General features: G+C 36.4%; 1 protein-coding gene across 3 annotated transcripts in view; it reads left to right on the top strand.

Moving 5' to 3' along the window:
- Positions 1–16,255, top strand: part of LOC107685515 (zyxin-like) — a 33,314-nt gene that overhangs the window by 15,538 nt on the left and 1,521 nt on the right. For 2 of the 3 annotated variants that reach the window (XM_016482113.1, XM_016482111.1), the window contains exons 2-6: positions 5,220–5,445; positions 8,798–9,045; positions 12,652–12,747; positions 13,525–14,070; positions 14,876–15,008. In XM_016482113.1, coding sequence (XP_016337599.1) covers positions 5,226–5,445; positions 8,798–9,045; positions 12,652–12,747; positions 13,525–14,070; positions 14,876–15,008 — 1,243 coding nt within the window. In that variant the 5' untranslated portion in view covers positions 5,220–5,225. Of the gene's footprint in view, positions 1–5,219; positions 5,446–6,151; positions 6,373–8,797; positions 9,046–12,651; positions 12,748–13,524; positions 14,071–14,875; positions 15,009–16,255 lie in introns of those variants that run through there. The other variant, XM_016482112.1, reaches the window with a different exon arrangement.

A 16,255-nucleotide genomic window follows, 5' to 3' on the forward strand; every position in this document is an offset into this window, starting at 1 on the left:
TGGTTTAAGGTACAAAAATCACATTATTTTCCACATACTGTACATTATTGTTTCTCCTCTCTGCCCTTCTAAAACACATAGATTTTTTACAAAGCTCATCGTTCTGAAAATCGCGGTGTGCTCTGATTGGCCAGCTATCCAGTGCGTTGTGTTTGAATATCTCAAGCGTGTGACGGAAACAATAGGCTTGTTCGACTTCATGCGGCTCCACAAAGACCGGCTGCCGCCTGACAAAAGCTATACATTCTGGTTAGAAAATTTGTCCGACTTGATCGGCGCTGCAGCCACCTTACGATCACATGTGTCATCAAAGTACCGCGAGAGCAAAACAAGACCAGCCGCCGAGGTCAGGTGCTGCAGTTGCTCAAAATCGGCTGCGAAAGCCTTGATGACGACACACTTTATTCTCATTGGTCCGATTCTGTGATGACAAGGACGATGTGTGTTGCGTGTTTTTTCTTAGACAAGTTCCTGTATTTGATCAATCTTGATATTCGAATATCTGATATTCAAACAAAACATTAACAAAAATTAAGATTAGGGTATCTAGTAAATATTCTTATTGTAGAGAAAGTTTGGAAGAAAACGTTCTGGTTAACCTATATATTTGGAAAATGAATGACGTTGGTTCAGCACACTACGCAAAGCATGAAGTGTTCAAACTGATGGCCGTCTCTTTACTCCTCCCCCGCCTGCAACCGGCAGATCTCGCCAGCCAGTGGCAGGCTAGTGTAGTTAATCTTGAGCAAGCCTATTACTACAACGAGAATAAAACTTACGCCTTCTTTCTTTGCGTAAACATTTGGGCAGTGTTATGCAAATCTTCCCACACAGTGACGTAGATTTGAGGGGACGTGTTTAAGGGTGCTTTCACACCTGTTGGTCGATTGCTTTGTTCCGAAACAGGGATTTAAATTATTACAATGTTGCTTTTTATTCTTGGTGCGGTTCGCAAAGTTTCTAAACCGACCAAAATTGTTAATACAAGTCACGTGCGAGTAAACTGTCCTCATTGGTCAAAGTCCAACGGTTTATTTTCTGGAATTCCGCTCATAGCTGTCATCCGTCAGGATGGAACAGCAACAGTTTCGAGGGCTTATTGTTGGGTTTTTTGTAGCTGTCATTATATTAATTTATTAATTTATCATTTTGAGCAGGAGTCCAGGATTCGTTGGGAAAACATTGTTAAAATGCGCCTACTACAAAGAGCAATAAGACAGCATTATAAAATGAAAAGGCACGGTTTGATTTTGAATGGTGAAGACATGCTCACCCACAGACATCATCTACTGCTTTTCACGGAACTTATGTAATTACCCATCATACATTGTGATATAGCCTGGTTCGTTGGTTCATTGGATCAGATTGCTTTCTCACTACAACCGAACCACTCCAGAGTTCGTTTTCAATCGTTCAGGCGATCTCGGACCGATTGTTTTGGTGCAGATCCGAGGGCGATTGCCATGTTCACATATGCCCAAACGAACCGAGCTAAGGGGGAAATGCGACTGGTTCCAAAACAACAGGCCAGGTGAGCACCCTAAATGAGACGTTTTAGGAAGGTACGGATGAGTCTTCACTTGTAGAAAGAATATCTCTTTGGGTTTGAGACTTTAATCTTTGTGACTTTACTGATCTTATATATGCACAAACAGCTTGTAACACACCAATGACAAAGGAAAACATGAAATCGCGTCATATGACCCCTTTAAACATCTGTGTGTGTATATATACATACAAATATACACAGTACACACACGTATATGTAAAAACAAACTTTTATTTTGGATGTGATTAATCGATTTGACAGCACTAGTTTTAAAGTATTTTTTAAAATTTTGTAGTAGTAGTAATTAATAATAGTAATAATAATTATTATTATTATTAGTAGTAGTAGTTAGTAATATTTTTGTTAATGTTTGACAATTTCATGCCTATTAAATTTGTTTTCATTTATTCAAAGCAGGATAGAAAACATAATCATAAATATATTATTTAATTATTTATAATTTAATTATATGTACATAATTTTAGAAACAAAATGACTTTAAGACATAATGCTTAATATTTTTCTGTTTATACAATGTATAGACTCATGTATACTGTATGAGGATCATCAATCCTTGGCATTCAAAATTTGAAAACTAGTTCTCCTAATTTTTACAGAACATTTTCAAACTGGGTGAGTTCATTTGAATAGTTGACTCCGTTATTCTTGCACATGTACTACAGGGCACATTTCAGATGAGAAGGTGTCCATTCTTCTTGAGATGCTGAACTGAAACGATGAGAATGAGAGTGGACTGCCATGCAGTGCATGTTTCTTTCCTACTTGACCTATAATAACATGATTTGGCAGGTCATAACATGGCAATAAGGATAGAATAACAAAAATGTGGCTCCAATTAGTAAAACTAGAAACAAAAGATGTTCTTTAGTCATGAAATCCTTGTACACATCATCTGCCTCGGAAGGCAACAGTGGGTTGAAGTAGAGAAATAATTGACTAGGACAGGACAGGCTGCAACTGATGTCTTTAAAGTGTTTGCCATCATCCGTAATTCATACTTTCAAAGCACGAGTCTTTGATATGGTTCACTGGCTGTATTACGAGAACTATAGAGGGAAAAAAGTAATGACTTAGTCATAGGGTCATATGAGACTTGGCTCAGCAGCAGGAGGAGGAAAAGGGGAATGAGGTAATGCCGTCGTTTTTAATGGCAAACATGCTTGAGGTAAATATTTGCACATAACTCATGCCATGAGAGCACTTCTGCGGTATATCACATCCACATGTCTCAAGCACTTTAACTGTTTCTAGTTGAGGCTCAGTTGACTGTACCCCGAGGCCTCATAATGGGAAAGTCATGGTATGACTTCAGCCCCGATAACCTCGGTTTGGAGAGCTTGCTTGTGTGCACACAATCAAAACAGAAATTATGTGTTATCCACCAACAAGAGGACTTTGTATCTTTGTACTGTGTTTTTGACCATCTGTGTTCTGCGGTGTCCTGTAAGTACATAATTTTAAAGGGTGCTATCATGACGAATAATATTTTCCCTTTATCTTTTGACATAAAAGGACATCTTGTACTATGAAAACATAACTCTCAAAGCTCAAAACATGTAATTCCCATTAGAGCATCTTATGAAACTAAAGGGTGGAATACACTACATAAAGAATGTCTTATTTATATCATGTTTACACTTTGTTGGTTATAATGAAATAATTTGTGAGAATGCAGAACTCTGTAAGCTAATATAGCTGATCTAAAACATTTTTAGTAAAGTTTTGAAGCGGTTTCTGACTAACATAAAATCCTCTAGCAGGCCATTGTATTCACATGATCAACAGACATGTCTGTGTTTGGCTACAAAGCAGAACGCTTCAAAAACAGCATTGCAAATAGAATCCTCTGAAGCTCTTCAATAGCTGTTTCCATCCAAAGTTACGAATTAAACTTGTGCACAAAATTGGAATATCGCATAAAACATCTGCGAATAAAGCACCGTTTCCGTCCAGTGAGTTGAAGAGAACAATATTGTCACTTCCCGATTAACTTGCGCTAAATATCATGAAGAAAAATTACATTTGCTGCAGTAGGAGAAGGCACTGTATATAATATAATATCTTATTTTCAGAGCCTGCTGTTTAGGAACGCAGTTCTGGGAGTTAATTATAATGAAGTACTTTGACGAGACTTTGCTCAAGTATTTTAGAATGACAAAATTAGCTTTTCGTTCTGTTGGTTGGTTCAGTTTTATGCTGTCCCATTGTATTAGCATTAAGGAATTTATTCTGCAAAAGTGTTTCAATCGTAGTTTATGTGCATGTTTTCTTGCCGGATAAGAAATTGATCCTACTTAGTTGAGCACATAAGCATTTTTAGAATTTATGTGCGTCTTTGTATTTCCATCCAGCATTTTTTAAATCTGATATCCCAAAATGCTCATAAAGATAGGTGGATGAAAACATAGCTTCTGAATGCTCACAAAAATATGCATTTAAAAGCAGCGCCTATCAGCAGAAAGGCTGGTATTGTTACATTTTTTTTTTCAGTATCCACTACCTAAACACTAGATGAATTAATGAAGTAAAACATGTGAAAGTTTGTGCTGTTACTGGTTTTTTGTAGCACCTACTACTCTGCACATCCTTCTGATGCATTCTAATAGTATGAATAAGTGGACAAGGTTTATTTTAACAAAGCTCATGTTCATTTGAGTCTGAGCATGAACAGATTTTGCAGAGAGGCTGTTGTTGAAGTATGGGCGGTTAAAACTGTATTGCTCAATTAACGAATAAAGAGGGCATTTCTCAAAGACGCAGGAGCAAGCAGGATTACACGGCTTAGATAAATGGTGAAAACACTGATAAAGTCTAAACCACTAATATTTTAATAAGATTAGGCCTATAAATGGACATCAGAGGACACTAAATATTTAAAAAAAAGTGTTGTGTGAACCCTTTAGGAAAAGAATTGTTGAAAGCCGAATTCTGAGAGTGAGACTTTTCTCTCTGGATATGAAACCAGTCAACATAAATATAGACAACATAAAAGTACCTGAGATTCACAAAATGAGAAGTGAAATGCTTGGCATCTAATTCATGAAAATCATTTTTCCAGAATTTTGGTAAAGGATTTCCTTGTTAAACCTCACCCAAGTTATGCAAAGTGTTTTGAGTACACAGAACGTTTTCAGACGTGTTTCCTTCTTGTTGGACTTTGAACTGTTTGTAACTCGTTCACGTTAGTTTAAGTTTAAAAAAGGAACTTTAGTTATGACGAATCGGGGAACAGCATTGTTTACCATGATGTATGTACTTCCCTGCAATTACTGTGAAGTCAGATGCTCACCACATCTTCAGCACCATTTGATACAAATATACCAGCCATTCTTTCATGAAAGGAATTTCCCGCTCATGTTCAGGGTGTTTCAAAGGAACATGTTCAAATTTAACCCAGATGGTTGACTAACCTACATCCAGGTGGGCGGCTCTCTTGAGAACCGATTCCGCAGGAGCAAAACTGTTTCAGGCACCAAAGCTACAGACCACTTACGAAAAGATTTTCCATATGCTGTAAATCCGAACTATGCAACCAAGATCCATCCTGGTGGTTTTTTGTTTGCGTCACAAAATTTTGGACATTAACTGTGCCGAAAAAGTCATCTGAAATGTAACACTTCATTGACCTACATATTGTTGTCATTTTCAGATCAAGATGGCTGACTCTAGCACTGGCAAGCCTATTGTGGTCACTTCCTCCATCTCCCTCAAAGTGACCGCTCCTTCTTTCTACAACCAACCCAAAAAGTTTGCGTCTGTCGCTCCGCCACGCCCCAAAGGACAGATGGCCCCATCACAGCCCTCGTCATTTGTAAGCACTGGTGTTATTGGACGAGTTGGAGAGATGCCCCCTCTCCCTTCAACTCTTTGTGAGGGTAAGGCAATAAAAAGTGTCATTTAAAGATCTAAAAAAGTATTTTAAAAATCTCATATGTGCCAAATTTTTTTTTATAAATGTGCTCTTTGTATTAGGCCTGTCACGATAACAACTTTTTGTTGTGCGATATATTGCCCCAGAAATAATTGCGATAAGCGATATTATTGTCATTTTAAAGATCATTTTATGCCACTGAATATATAATCATAATGTAACAGCATAATAATGCAAGAAGGCCTACACACTTCCAAATGACAGCAAACTTTTAATTTTTAAGAATATTTAAATCATGGGAATTAAGTATCAAAATATTAGATACCTTAAAAAACCTGAATAAATAGTAAATAAACATTTTCTAACAAAAAGTGCAAAGTAACAAGTAGAAAAAAAGAAAAATGCAAAAAAAAACTTGTATGGAGATTTTTCCATCTACAGATTTTTCCCTGATCTTCTTTTCTCTGTAAATGAAAGGTGCACACTATTGCTGAAAAACACAATCACTACTTAGCAGTCAGATGTCCGTATGCACAAAGGCACAGATCCCTAAACAAGTTCCATATGCTGTAAATCCGAACTATGCAACCAAGATCCATCCTGGTGGTTTTTTGTTTGCGTCACAAAATTTTGGACATTAACTGTGCCGAAAAAGTCATCTGAAATGTAACACTTCATTGACCTACATATTGTTGTCATTTTCAGATCAAGATGGCTGACTCTAGCACTGGCAAGCCTATTGTGGTCACTTCCTCCATCTCCCTCAAAGTGACCGCTCCTTCTTTCTACAACCAACCCAAAAAGTTTGCGTCTGTCGCTCCGCCACGCCCCAAAGGACAGATGGCCCCATCACAGCCCTCGTCATTTGTAAGCACTGGTGTTATTGGACGAGTTGGAGAGATGCCCCCTCTCCCTTCAACTCTTTGTGAGGGTAAGGCAATAAAAAGTGTCATTTAAAGATCTAAAAAAGTATTTTAAAAATCTCATATGTGCCAAATTTTTTTTTATAAATGTGCTCTTTGTATTAGGCCTGTCACGATAACAACTTTTTGTTGTGCGATATATTGCCCCAGAAATAATTGCGATAAGCGATATTATTGTCATTTTAAAGATCATTTTATGCCACTGAATATATAATCATAATGTAACAGCATAATAATGCAAGAAGGCCTACACACTTCCAAATGACAGCAAACTTTTAATTTTTAAGAATATTTAAATCATGGGAATTAAGTATCAAAATATTAGATGGAATATGTACAAGTGGAATGTACAAAACATGGTGACATTAATTTTTAAGTAAATATAATGGGCGATATATTGCGTCACCAAAAATTATTGAGGTCATGTTCATATATTGCGCGATAAGTCGATATATTGATTATTGCGACAGGCCTACTTTGTATAAATATGTTTTATGTGAATTTGGAAAACTTGTAACATTTTCAAAAAAGGTTTATTTTAACAACTCTAAAATGTCATGTAGTGTAACAATCAAATTAAAAAAATATATATTTTTCATACACCTTAAGTACATGTGAGTGTACGCAATCATTAATAAAAAAAATAAAATAAAAAAAAGAGCAAATATATTTTTCAGGGTATTTTTTACACCAATATCATGTATTAATTAATAAATATTTCAAGTTTTCAGGGAGTTGCACCACATGTAATTCTATTAACTGAATTAGCCTTGCCTTTTATAAAAAGTTTAAATTATCTGATATTTTAAGAAAATTATTGATCTTGACTCATGAGTATCTGCAGTTCTATTTCTCTGATATCATTTCCTGTTTAAAGTTTTTCTTGCATGATTTTTGCACCACATGACATTGATTTCAAATATTAATAGGCTTTGATGCAATCATGTTAAAAGATGTTTTAATTTAATTAAAAATTATATATACCTAAAGAAATAATAATAAAAGATTACACTAAACTATTTAATTTCTTCATTTTTTTAAATGTATTTTTTTTTTACTTCATTATGGTATCAGTAATAGGTTGTTGATCCTTTATTATACATTGAATGTGAGGTGCTTTTAAGAAAGCTAACCCTACTTGTTTTTCAGACTTAAGCTTTGTTTATCTTTGCAGTTACTGCAACAGATTGCACAATTGTAGTAATTCTCTCCTCACCAGAATTACAATATGTGCACTTGGCAACAAAGTGCATTTTCAGACATGACTGTTACAATATTCACTTTTGAGCCAAGTGTTAAAAGCGTATAAACAACCAACTATGACTTGAAGGATTAAAATAGCATTTTTCTGTGTCTGGCATATTCATTATCTGTATTGTCCCTCAAATACCAGCCCTAATGATCTAAATTGTTGTTTTCTCATATGTGAGAGAAGCAACAATGTATTAGGGCTGTCCAAAAAAAAAAAAATTGAATTTCGAATATTCGTCGAATTTAAAATAAAAATCCACATTCGAATGCAAAAACGTTGCAGTCGAATTTTAAGTGTGCGTCAGGCAGCCTTATCAGTGGCGCACGAAATGCGACAACGATGTAAGTGTCATTGCTTTTTAATGCTTTTGTTAGCCTATCCAGTTGAACCCACTAGATGCGGCGGTGCTGCGTTGTTCATTCAAAATATTGCAGAAAAAGAGAACAATAAATGCGGGGGAAGATGTTGTTTACGTCAAAACCGAAACCAAGCTGTTCACACAGAACGCATATTTATCGCATTTTCTAGAGGGACATCTATCACCGTTGCACAGCTGCATGTTTAGAAAGCTATGTAAAATTAATGTAAGTTCAACTTTTAAAAAACATCTCTCAAGACTTTATGGCGGGTTTTCCCCCATCCCACTGCATCTCAAGTTTTTAAATGAAGAAAGTACTCTTTGTGACTGGTTTTCGGTCCTTTGTATAAACTATACATACATGCATGATGCTGTTTTGTTTCTAATTGTTTAAGCAGCTTTATTAATTATATAAGGTTTATAAACATTATTTTAAACATTATGCACTTTTTTCAAAGAAAGTCGTATTATTTTATTGCTTTGAAGAAACGTGCATTAGTAATATTTTGCTTGATGCACCCTCTTGTGGCCTCAGGAGAGAAGCCAAAAGCTTTTCTTCACCCTAACTGAAATTATGCCTTAAATGAAATTATGCCTTTTAAATTCGAATATAATTCGAATATTGATCATATTTAAGTAATAAATTTGAATTTAGTTTTTCAGCCATTTTGACAGCCCTACGATGTATGCTAATGTACGTGCAGTATGTTATAAGCTATGCTATCATGCTTTGTGTAGAGTTGAATGAACAGTGCAGAAACGGATTGTTTTGTTATTGTGAACTGGTGCGAGTGTAATGAAATTCACTGCCTCTGTTCATTAGACTTCCCACCCCCTCCTCCTCCTCCACTGGATGATGCAGAGCTTCCAGCCCCTCCTCCAGAATGCCAGATCACACCCCCTGCATCTGATGCCCCTCCTCCTGCATTCCCAGCCCCGCCCCCTGCTGCAGAAGACCTGAACCTCCCTGCACCTCCCGAGGAATTAACCTCCGCACCTTCTGCCTCCTTCCCCCCACCCCCACCACCACCTCCTCCTCTCCCTGAGACCGGTGCAGGTGTCAGCTCTCAGGTAGGTTTCCAAATACTTGATTTCATTTCAACTTGATTTTAATCTTTACAAGTCTTTTCTTGCCCTTACGTCGTTTTCAGCCTTTATGAATTTCTTACTTTTCTTTTGATTAAAATGCTTTCGCACTATACTGACTACAAGTTTTTCCCTTTAATACCTAGATAACTCCATTCTGATGAGTGATTTCACCACAATGAATTTTTTACTGAAACTGAAATAATGATTAAGTTAATTTAATTTATTTTTTAATCAACATTCAAATAAAAACTGAGTTGTATACAAACATTTAAATTGCATATTAGTCATTTTTATAGCAACTTTTTGACATAATTACTTTTTTTTTACTCCATTTCATTGTTGAAATATAAACATTTAAATGGTGGCTGTAGTAAAAAACTTTTCTTCCATGACATTTATTCAAATATACCATAAATAATAAAGACATTAGCAGGTTAAATAAAAATTTAATTAATTTGTAACGTTGTGCAGTATTTGGCTAAATGCTCTTCTTTTTCTAGCTAACTAATGAGTTATTGACCTTGAATGGTTTTTATGAAATATAACGTTATGTGACACATTGTTTACAAGCTGTTTTATTGACATTTTTCCTTTGTTGAAACACTGATTGAGCTATTATGTAAGACATGATACATTTCAATAAGTTGTTATGTTTCTTTCAACTAGGTTTGCTGCGATAGACGGTGTTTTCGGTTATACCGGTATTAAGCCGCAACACCGGTTACGTCATTTGCCTACCGCGGCACTGCCCCCCTCCGTCGTTTAGATTTTTTTATAGTAACAAAAATCATTTAGCCTAGTTCAGTTAGAGGACAGACACTTTTATAAAACTAAACGCTCAACGCAGCGTGCCGAACCGTGCGCGAACGACAGTACACCACGGAGCAGGAGTCAGATTTTAGAAAGGAAATACAAAGGCGCCTGTTTGGCAATATTTTTGATTTTGAAAAGCCTATTGACTGGAAGTTTTTTTTAAACATTCGTTTCTTATTTATTTGGTTCCACAGTGTTTGCTGATTACTTTATTTAAACTTTGTGTATTTTATTTATTTTATTTTACATCAAGGTGTATATGCCGTGCCTCCAAGCTTTCTTATTCGTTTTGCTAATAAACGTTCTATTTTTCTTATTTATTTGGTTCCACAGTGTTTGCTGATTTTTGAGTTTTATATATCTATTTATACTTTGTGTAGCCTAAGTAATTTGTTATTTTATTAGGCATATATTGTGTATTTTTATTCGTTTTGTTAATAAAAGTTCTGAGTTTGACGTTGTTGTTGCTTGAATTGAATTAACGCCGAATTGCCGCTAATTTGAAAGTGAAAGTAAAATGCGCATGGCACTTTTACAAGCCATTTGAAAGCGAAGAAAAGAGGGGAAACTCAAACAAACTAACACGTGATACCGGTATTACCGGTGGGAAAACTTCCTCACCGTCACAACCCTAGTGTGACGCTGTGTTTCATTGTGAAAGCGAAACTACTTTGTTTGGCCTTCCAAAAGAGGACACAACTAGAAATTTAAAAGCGAAGGGAAGCGAGGAAAAGAGGGTACGCCCCGCCCCAACGGTGATACCGGTATTACCGGTGTTGTCACACGTCGATTAACCGGTGGGAAAATTTCCTCACCGCCACAACCCTACTTTCAACATACCTTCTGATGTTAATTTATGTTAATTTGGTGCTATAACTTGTAGAAAAGATGTGTTGCCACTTCATTTGAACTGAGGTGGCTTCATCTATCACGCCACAATAAAGAGCACCAAAATTAATGAATTTATTGTTTGAATTTGTCATAAAACTGACCAAATTTGAAAGCTGAGACTTTTTCATATCAAAAGTAACAAAGCAGAGAAATCAATATTGTGAACCCAGCTCAAAGATCAAAGGATGCCCATTGGAGAAGTACTAATTAAACCGTCATGTTTTAGCCAAAGATTTCGGCCAACCAAAACCATTTTTTTACCAAAATTTTGGTGCATCACTAATTCTCACTCATTATGGCCTGACATGGCATTCAAACTAGTGCGTTTTACATAGTCTTATGCAATTCTAATGACTCTCTTTGTGTAAATGAAGAAGAAAGGAAGGTTGAATTGAGCAGTTTGCTGCAGTAAACTCTGCTATCCTGTGAGACGCAGTTATGCATGCTGCCTGCTGACATGTCCATATAAGCCCTGGCTCTATTTATGGAAGTGTTATTGTGGTGAGTGCGATGTAATTGGGCTACATCATCAATCTCACAGGGCCTTGTTCAATCAAACAGACCTGCTGTCGCTACTAAAAGAACAGTAAAACTCCAGTGTGAATCCACTGCATAAACATTTTTGTGAAACATTTTCTTTCGGTAGGATTTTACAGACGCACAAAGCTTGCTGACTGGTTGCTTAAATGACTGGTTAATTTCTAGTTTACCGGAAAATTTGCGGAAAATATGCTCACCCTAGCAAGATGTAGATGTGTTTGTTTCTTCATCAGAACAGATTTTTACAGATTCAAAATTACATTACTTGCTCACCAGTGGATCCTCTGCAGTGAATTGGTGCCGTCAGAATGAGAGTTCAAATAAAACATCACAGTAATCCATAAATAATCCACACGACTACAGTTGATCAGTTAATGGCTTGTGAAGTAAAAAGCTGCATGCTTATAAGGAAAAAAAGGTGGTGTTTTAATTGTAAGCTGTTGCTTCTGGTTAAAATTCCAGTCCATAAGTTCATAATAAAGCTTGCTTCAATGAAAAAGTGAATTTTTTTGCTTGTGCATATTTCTCTGCTGATTCAGACAAAACAACATTTTCACTGGAGAAAGCAATATTATGGATAGGGGACGGTTTGAAGTTTGATATCTTGATGAATTTATTACAAACACACAGGTTTTTACTTCATAAGATGATAATATATGCAGTAATTGATTCAATTGATGCAATAAACAATACAAGTTGCTATGAATGACCAAAGACGTCAGTCTAACTAGTCGAGTGCTGTTTGAGTAGCTGACCACCATAGTGCCTGATCCCGAACGTTTACTAAATTTTAAGGCTTGTGATGGCTCTTTCATTTCCAGTGTCAAGCAGTGCAGTTATTTGTCAGAAAGTGCATATTTCTTCTTTGAACATTGTGTGGTGATTGTACAGTGCTGTGGTTTTCTCAGAGCAAGACTGTAATTTGTTTGTGTCTTTCTCAGCTCTTCTAAATTTCTAAGAGCGTCATCCCTCTCATTTTGGATTCACATATTCTACCCTTTTATTTTCACATATAATTTGATCAAATTACTTTAACTAGGCATTAATTATAATCTAGGAACACTTCTCAAAAGGCATCCTTATTTATGTTCTTCGCGTTTTTTATGTTCTCTGGATTTTTTTTTTGTTTTTAGCTCTGACCCTGTCATTTTCTGTTTCACATATTCCTGTTTTATTGCTTTGTACTATATCCCACCCTTTTATTGCCTCATATTTGATATACTCTTGTTCTCTTTTCTTGTTATTCTCCTCTCCTAGACCACATCCTCTCTGACCTCTCCTACACCCCACACTCATATTGTCTCTCAAATTCTCTCCAACATTGTCTTGTTTTGTTCTCCATAGAGGGTGTTTGAGAAACAGACCAGTTTTGACAGGCAGTTGGGCTCTTTGACCGATATGTTATCAGAAATGGAGACGAGTGGACCTTTCAATCCGAAGGTAACTGCAGAGCCTTTGACCTCTGATGTTGTAACCTTGACCTTCAGGGTTCAGCTATCTTTAATTTTTTTTAAACCTTAATGGGATGGTTTACCCAAAAATGACAATTCTGTATAATTTACTCACCCTCATGTCACTTCAAACCTGTATGACTTATTTTTCTTTAGTAGAACATAAAAAGAGATATTTAGTAGAATGTTCACGCTGCTCTTTCACATACAATGAAAGCATACAGTGATGAAATATTACAAAACTACACAGTAAAAGTAGTCCAAATGAGTCTCTAGCATAAGGTGAGGGTGAGTCAATATTATTATGAGTACAAAAAAAAAAAACATTTTTGGTAGGGGTCAACAGATTTTTGATGGCTGATGTCAGTATTTTAGAGTGCAAAGAGGCTGATGACCAATATAAAGCCGAAATATAAAATAATAAATATATCGTAATATTTACTAAAATAAATATAAATTTAAAATGAATCAATGTAAAAAAAAAAAAAATGAACTTGATGCGAAAATAAAAATCTAAAATAGATTCATACATTGATTCTGTAATCCCATTATAATATTTTCACAAATTAAGAAATTAAACTGACTTAAACTAAGCATTTTGTTTCAATTTTCCATGTCCATAACTGGATAATAGAGGAACAATTATTTTTCACAATCTTAATCTTGCAACATTCTGACGCCACAATTTAGAGATTTTGTAAGACTTTTAAGTTCCTTTTCCCCATCAGATGTGTGATGTATATCTATTTGTGTTTGTTTTGCTCAGTTGCCAAGCCAGTTTTCAGCAGCACCAGCGCCAAAGCCTGCAGCACCACCACCGACCGCTCCTAAGCCTGCCCTTTCCTTTCTGCCCCCTCCTGAGCTGCCGGATCGTCCTCCCCCAGCCCCTTGGGCTGAGGAGCTACGTGCCCGAACACGACCGGCCAATCAGACCACAATATCTGCCCCCGCACCTGCACAGTCATTTCCTAAAGGCCCAGCTGTGGCTCCAAAGACCAACTTCCCTCCTAGTCAACTGAATTCAAATTTTGGATCCAAAACAGTTAGTCCTGCACCTACTGGAGGAGCAAGAGGGTTTAACCATGCCGTTAAAACCCCCGCCCAAAGCTCTTTCCCACCACCTCCACCTGCCGCCCCTCCTGCCCCTGTTCCTCCACCAGCGAATATTTCCACCCCTGCACCTACATTCAGTCACTCTGAAACATCTCCCATTGGCAGTCAGCAAAGCCTTGCTCCGCCTTCTCCTGCTGCACCCAAGACATCACTCGTCTCGTCATTCAACAGATCAGCAGGAAACACTGTTCCACCGAAGGTGGGTGTGCTTCAGATTGTTATGTGATGCAGTTATATAAATAAAGATAAGGTAAGGTAACGAAGTCAAAAGAATGCTGGAAAATAAAGATATTTCCTGAAGAAAGTACCAGTATTCTCAAGGTGGTAAAAGACTAGTTTTATGGCTTTGGTTAGGTTAAGTTTTAGGCTTTAGTTTGGTAAATAAAGTGCTGTGTTAGAGCTGTCTTACATTTTGGTGTCATGACGATCACTGCACATGATTGGGAATAAGAATTGATGCAGAACTGACTTTGCAGTGTAAATGATTAAAGAGAAGCATAAAATAAAAGACAATAAATTTAATATGCAAAGAAGTTATTGGTTAGATTTTGAATGGTGAAAATTCTTTTTTCAGCATAGATGCATTAAAATGATCGAAAGTGCAAGATTTCTATTTCTAATTCATTTTGTTCATTTTCGTCTTTCTGTTCATCATAGAAACTTAAAAATTAATCCATCGATAGTAATAAGAAATGCTTCTTGAGTACAAAATCAGCATGTTAGAATGATTTCTGAAGGATCATGTGACACTGAAGTAATGATGATGAAAATTCAGCTTTACCATCATAGGAATAAATTATATATTCAAATAGAAACTTCTTTTAAATTGTAATATTTCACAATATTACTGTTTTTACTGTGTTTTTGATCAAGAAAATGCAGACTTGGTGAACATAAAAGACGTTTTTAAGGATACTTAAAAGATACAAGGTATAAAGTTTGCAAATATAAATCAATAAAAACATGGTTTGAATGGAGTTATTTCTGATGCTGTTGTATTTCAGGTGTCTGGTTCAGGTTCAGGTCCTGGTGGAGCTCCTCTCACTATGAGGGAAGTAGAAGGGCTGGAGAAAATGACTAAGGACTTTATCAAAGACATGGACAAACATCCTCCTGTGATCCCCTCTCCAGCTACAGGTACACAGACACTATCAGCTCTCCTCCTACACACAAATTTCGCTCCACCTTGTGTACACACCCACACCCTTAAGATTTCATTTATCTTTTTATTCATTTTAATTTCAGTAATTTCCTGTTTTTTTATGTTAATTTAAGCCTCATTCATAGACATACATCCATATGGCTCTTGTTTAACGCACAGCAGACAAGCTGTGATAAACACTGACTGTGCGATGGTGCCAGGCGTCTCTTGCTCTTTCTCCATCTCCCTCTCTCTTTATCAGTCTGTGTAGGTGTTCAACTTGATATAGCTTCTCTATCTCAGTTTATTACTCTATTATCAGTGTCTAAACAGCACAGCGCTTCACCTCTCCCATGTCTGGATCTCTTTGGATGAGTGTTGTAATGATCTCACTCTGTCTTTGTCAGTATTGAGGGTTTGTTTTACTTAGTAGCTTAGATGTGTGTGCAGGTGAAAGCTAAAAAATACTTTTTGATCAGTTTTTGATTTGATCAGCCTACTTTCACATACAGCCGAAATAAGCAGTTTGATTGGTGTTTTTATGTTCAGTGTTTGTAGGTTTATTTTTAAGCCTGGTATGTTCTTGTTTATAGATTGATTTAGTTCTTTATTGCCCAGTTTGTTGTTATGACCCTTTGCTAAGCCCCGCCCCCTTGGTTGCTGTTGTGCAGTCAGGCAAACATCACAAAAAGAGCTACTTCATCCAAAAATGACAATTCAAGAGTATTTTTTCACCTTCATTTGTTTTCAAACCTATATGACCATATTTTATGTGGAACACAAAACATATTCTGAAAATTTTTTTTTTTTTTCAGTCTGGTCCAGTGTTGTTTTTGCAAAATCATAGATAATTAAGTTTTTAAACATGGCACTGTTAAACATGGCTATTTAAAACGAAGTTGAAATAATGCAGACTGACGGCTTTAACAAAAGCAAACACCGTCGATAAGTTATTATCAAGGCATCCTAGGTGAATCGAAGTAATATTAAAAATTGTCCTTGCTCTTCCAAGCTTCATAATGGTATTGGGCGGGTGGTTTTTTTTTTTTTTCAACAGTCCAAACGAAGTCAAATAAAGCGCATCCATCCATAATAAAATGTGCCTCACACGGCTCCGGGGGGTGAATAAAGGCCTCCCTGTAGTGAATCGATGCAGTTTTGTAAGAAAAATATCCATATTTAAAATGTTATAAACACTTTTCTTTCACTTCTGCTAACTGTCATATGTGGAAGCCGTTCCGGG

This window comes from Sinocyclocheilus anshuiensis, unplaced genomic scaffold (assembly GCF_001515605.1).
Source record: "Sinocyclocheilus anshuiensis isolate Anshui unplaced genomic scaffold, SAMN03320099.WGS_v1.1 scaffold185, whole genome shotgun sequence".
Lineage (NCBI taxonomy): Eukaryota > Metazoa > Chordata > Actinopteri > Cypriniformes > Cyprinidae > Sinocyclocheilus > Sinocyclocheilus anshuiensis.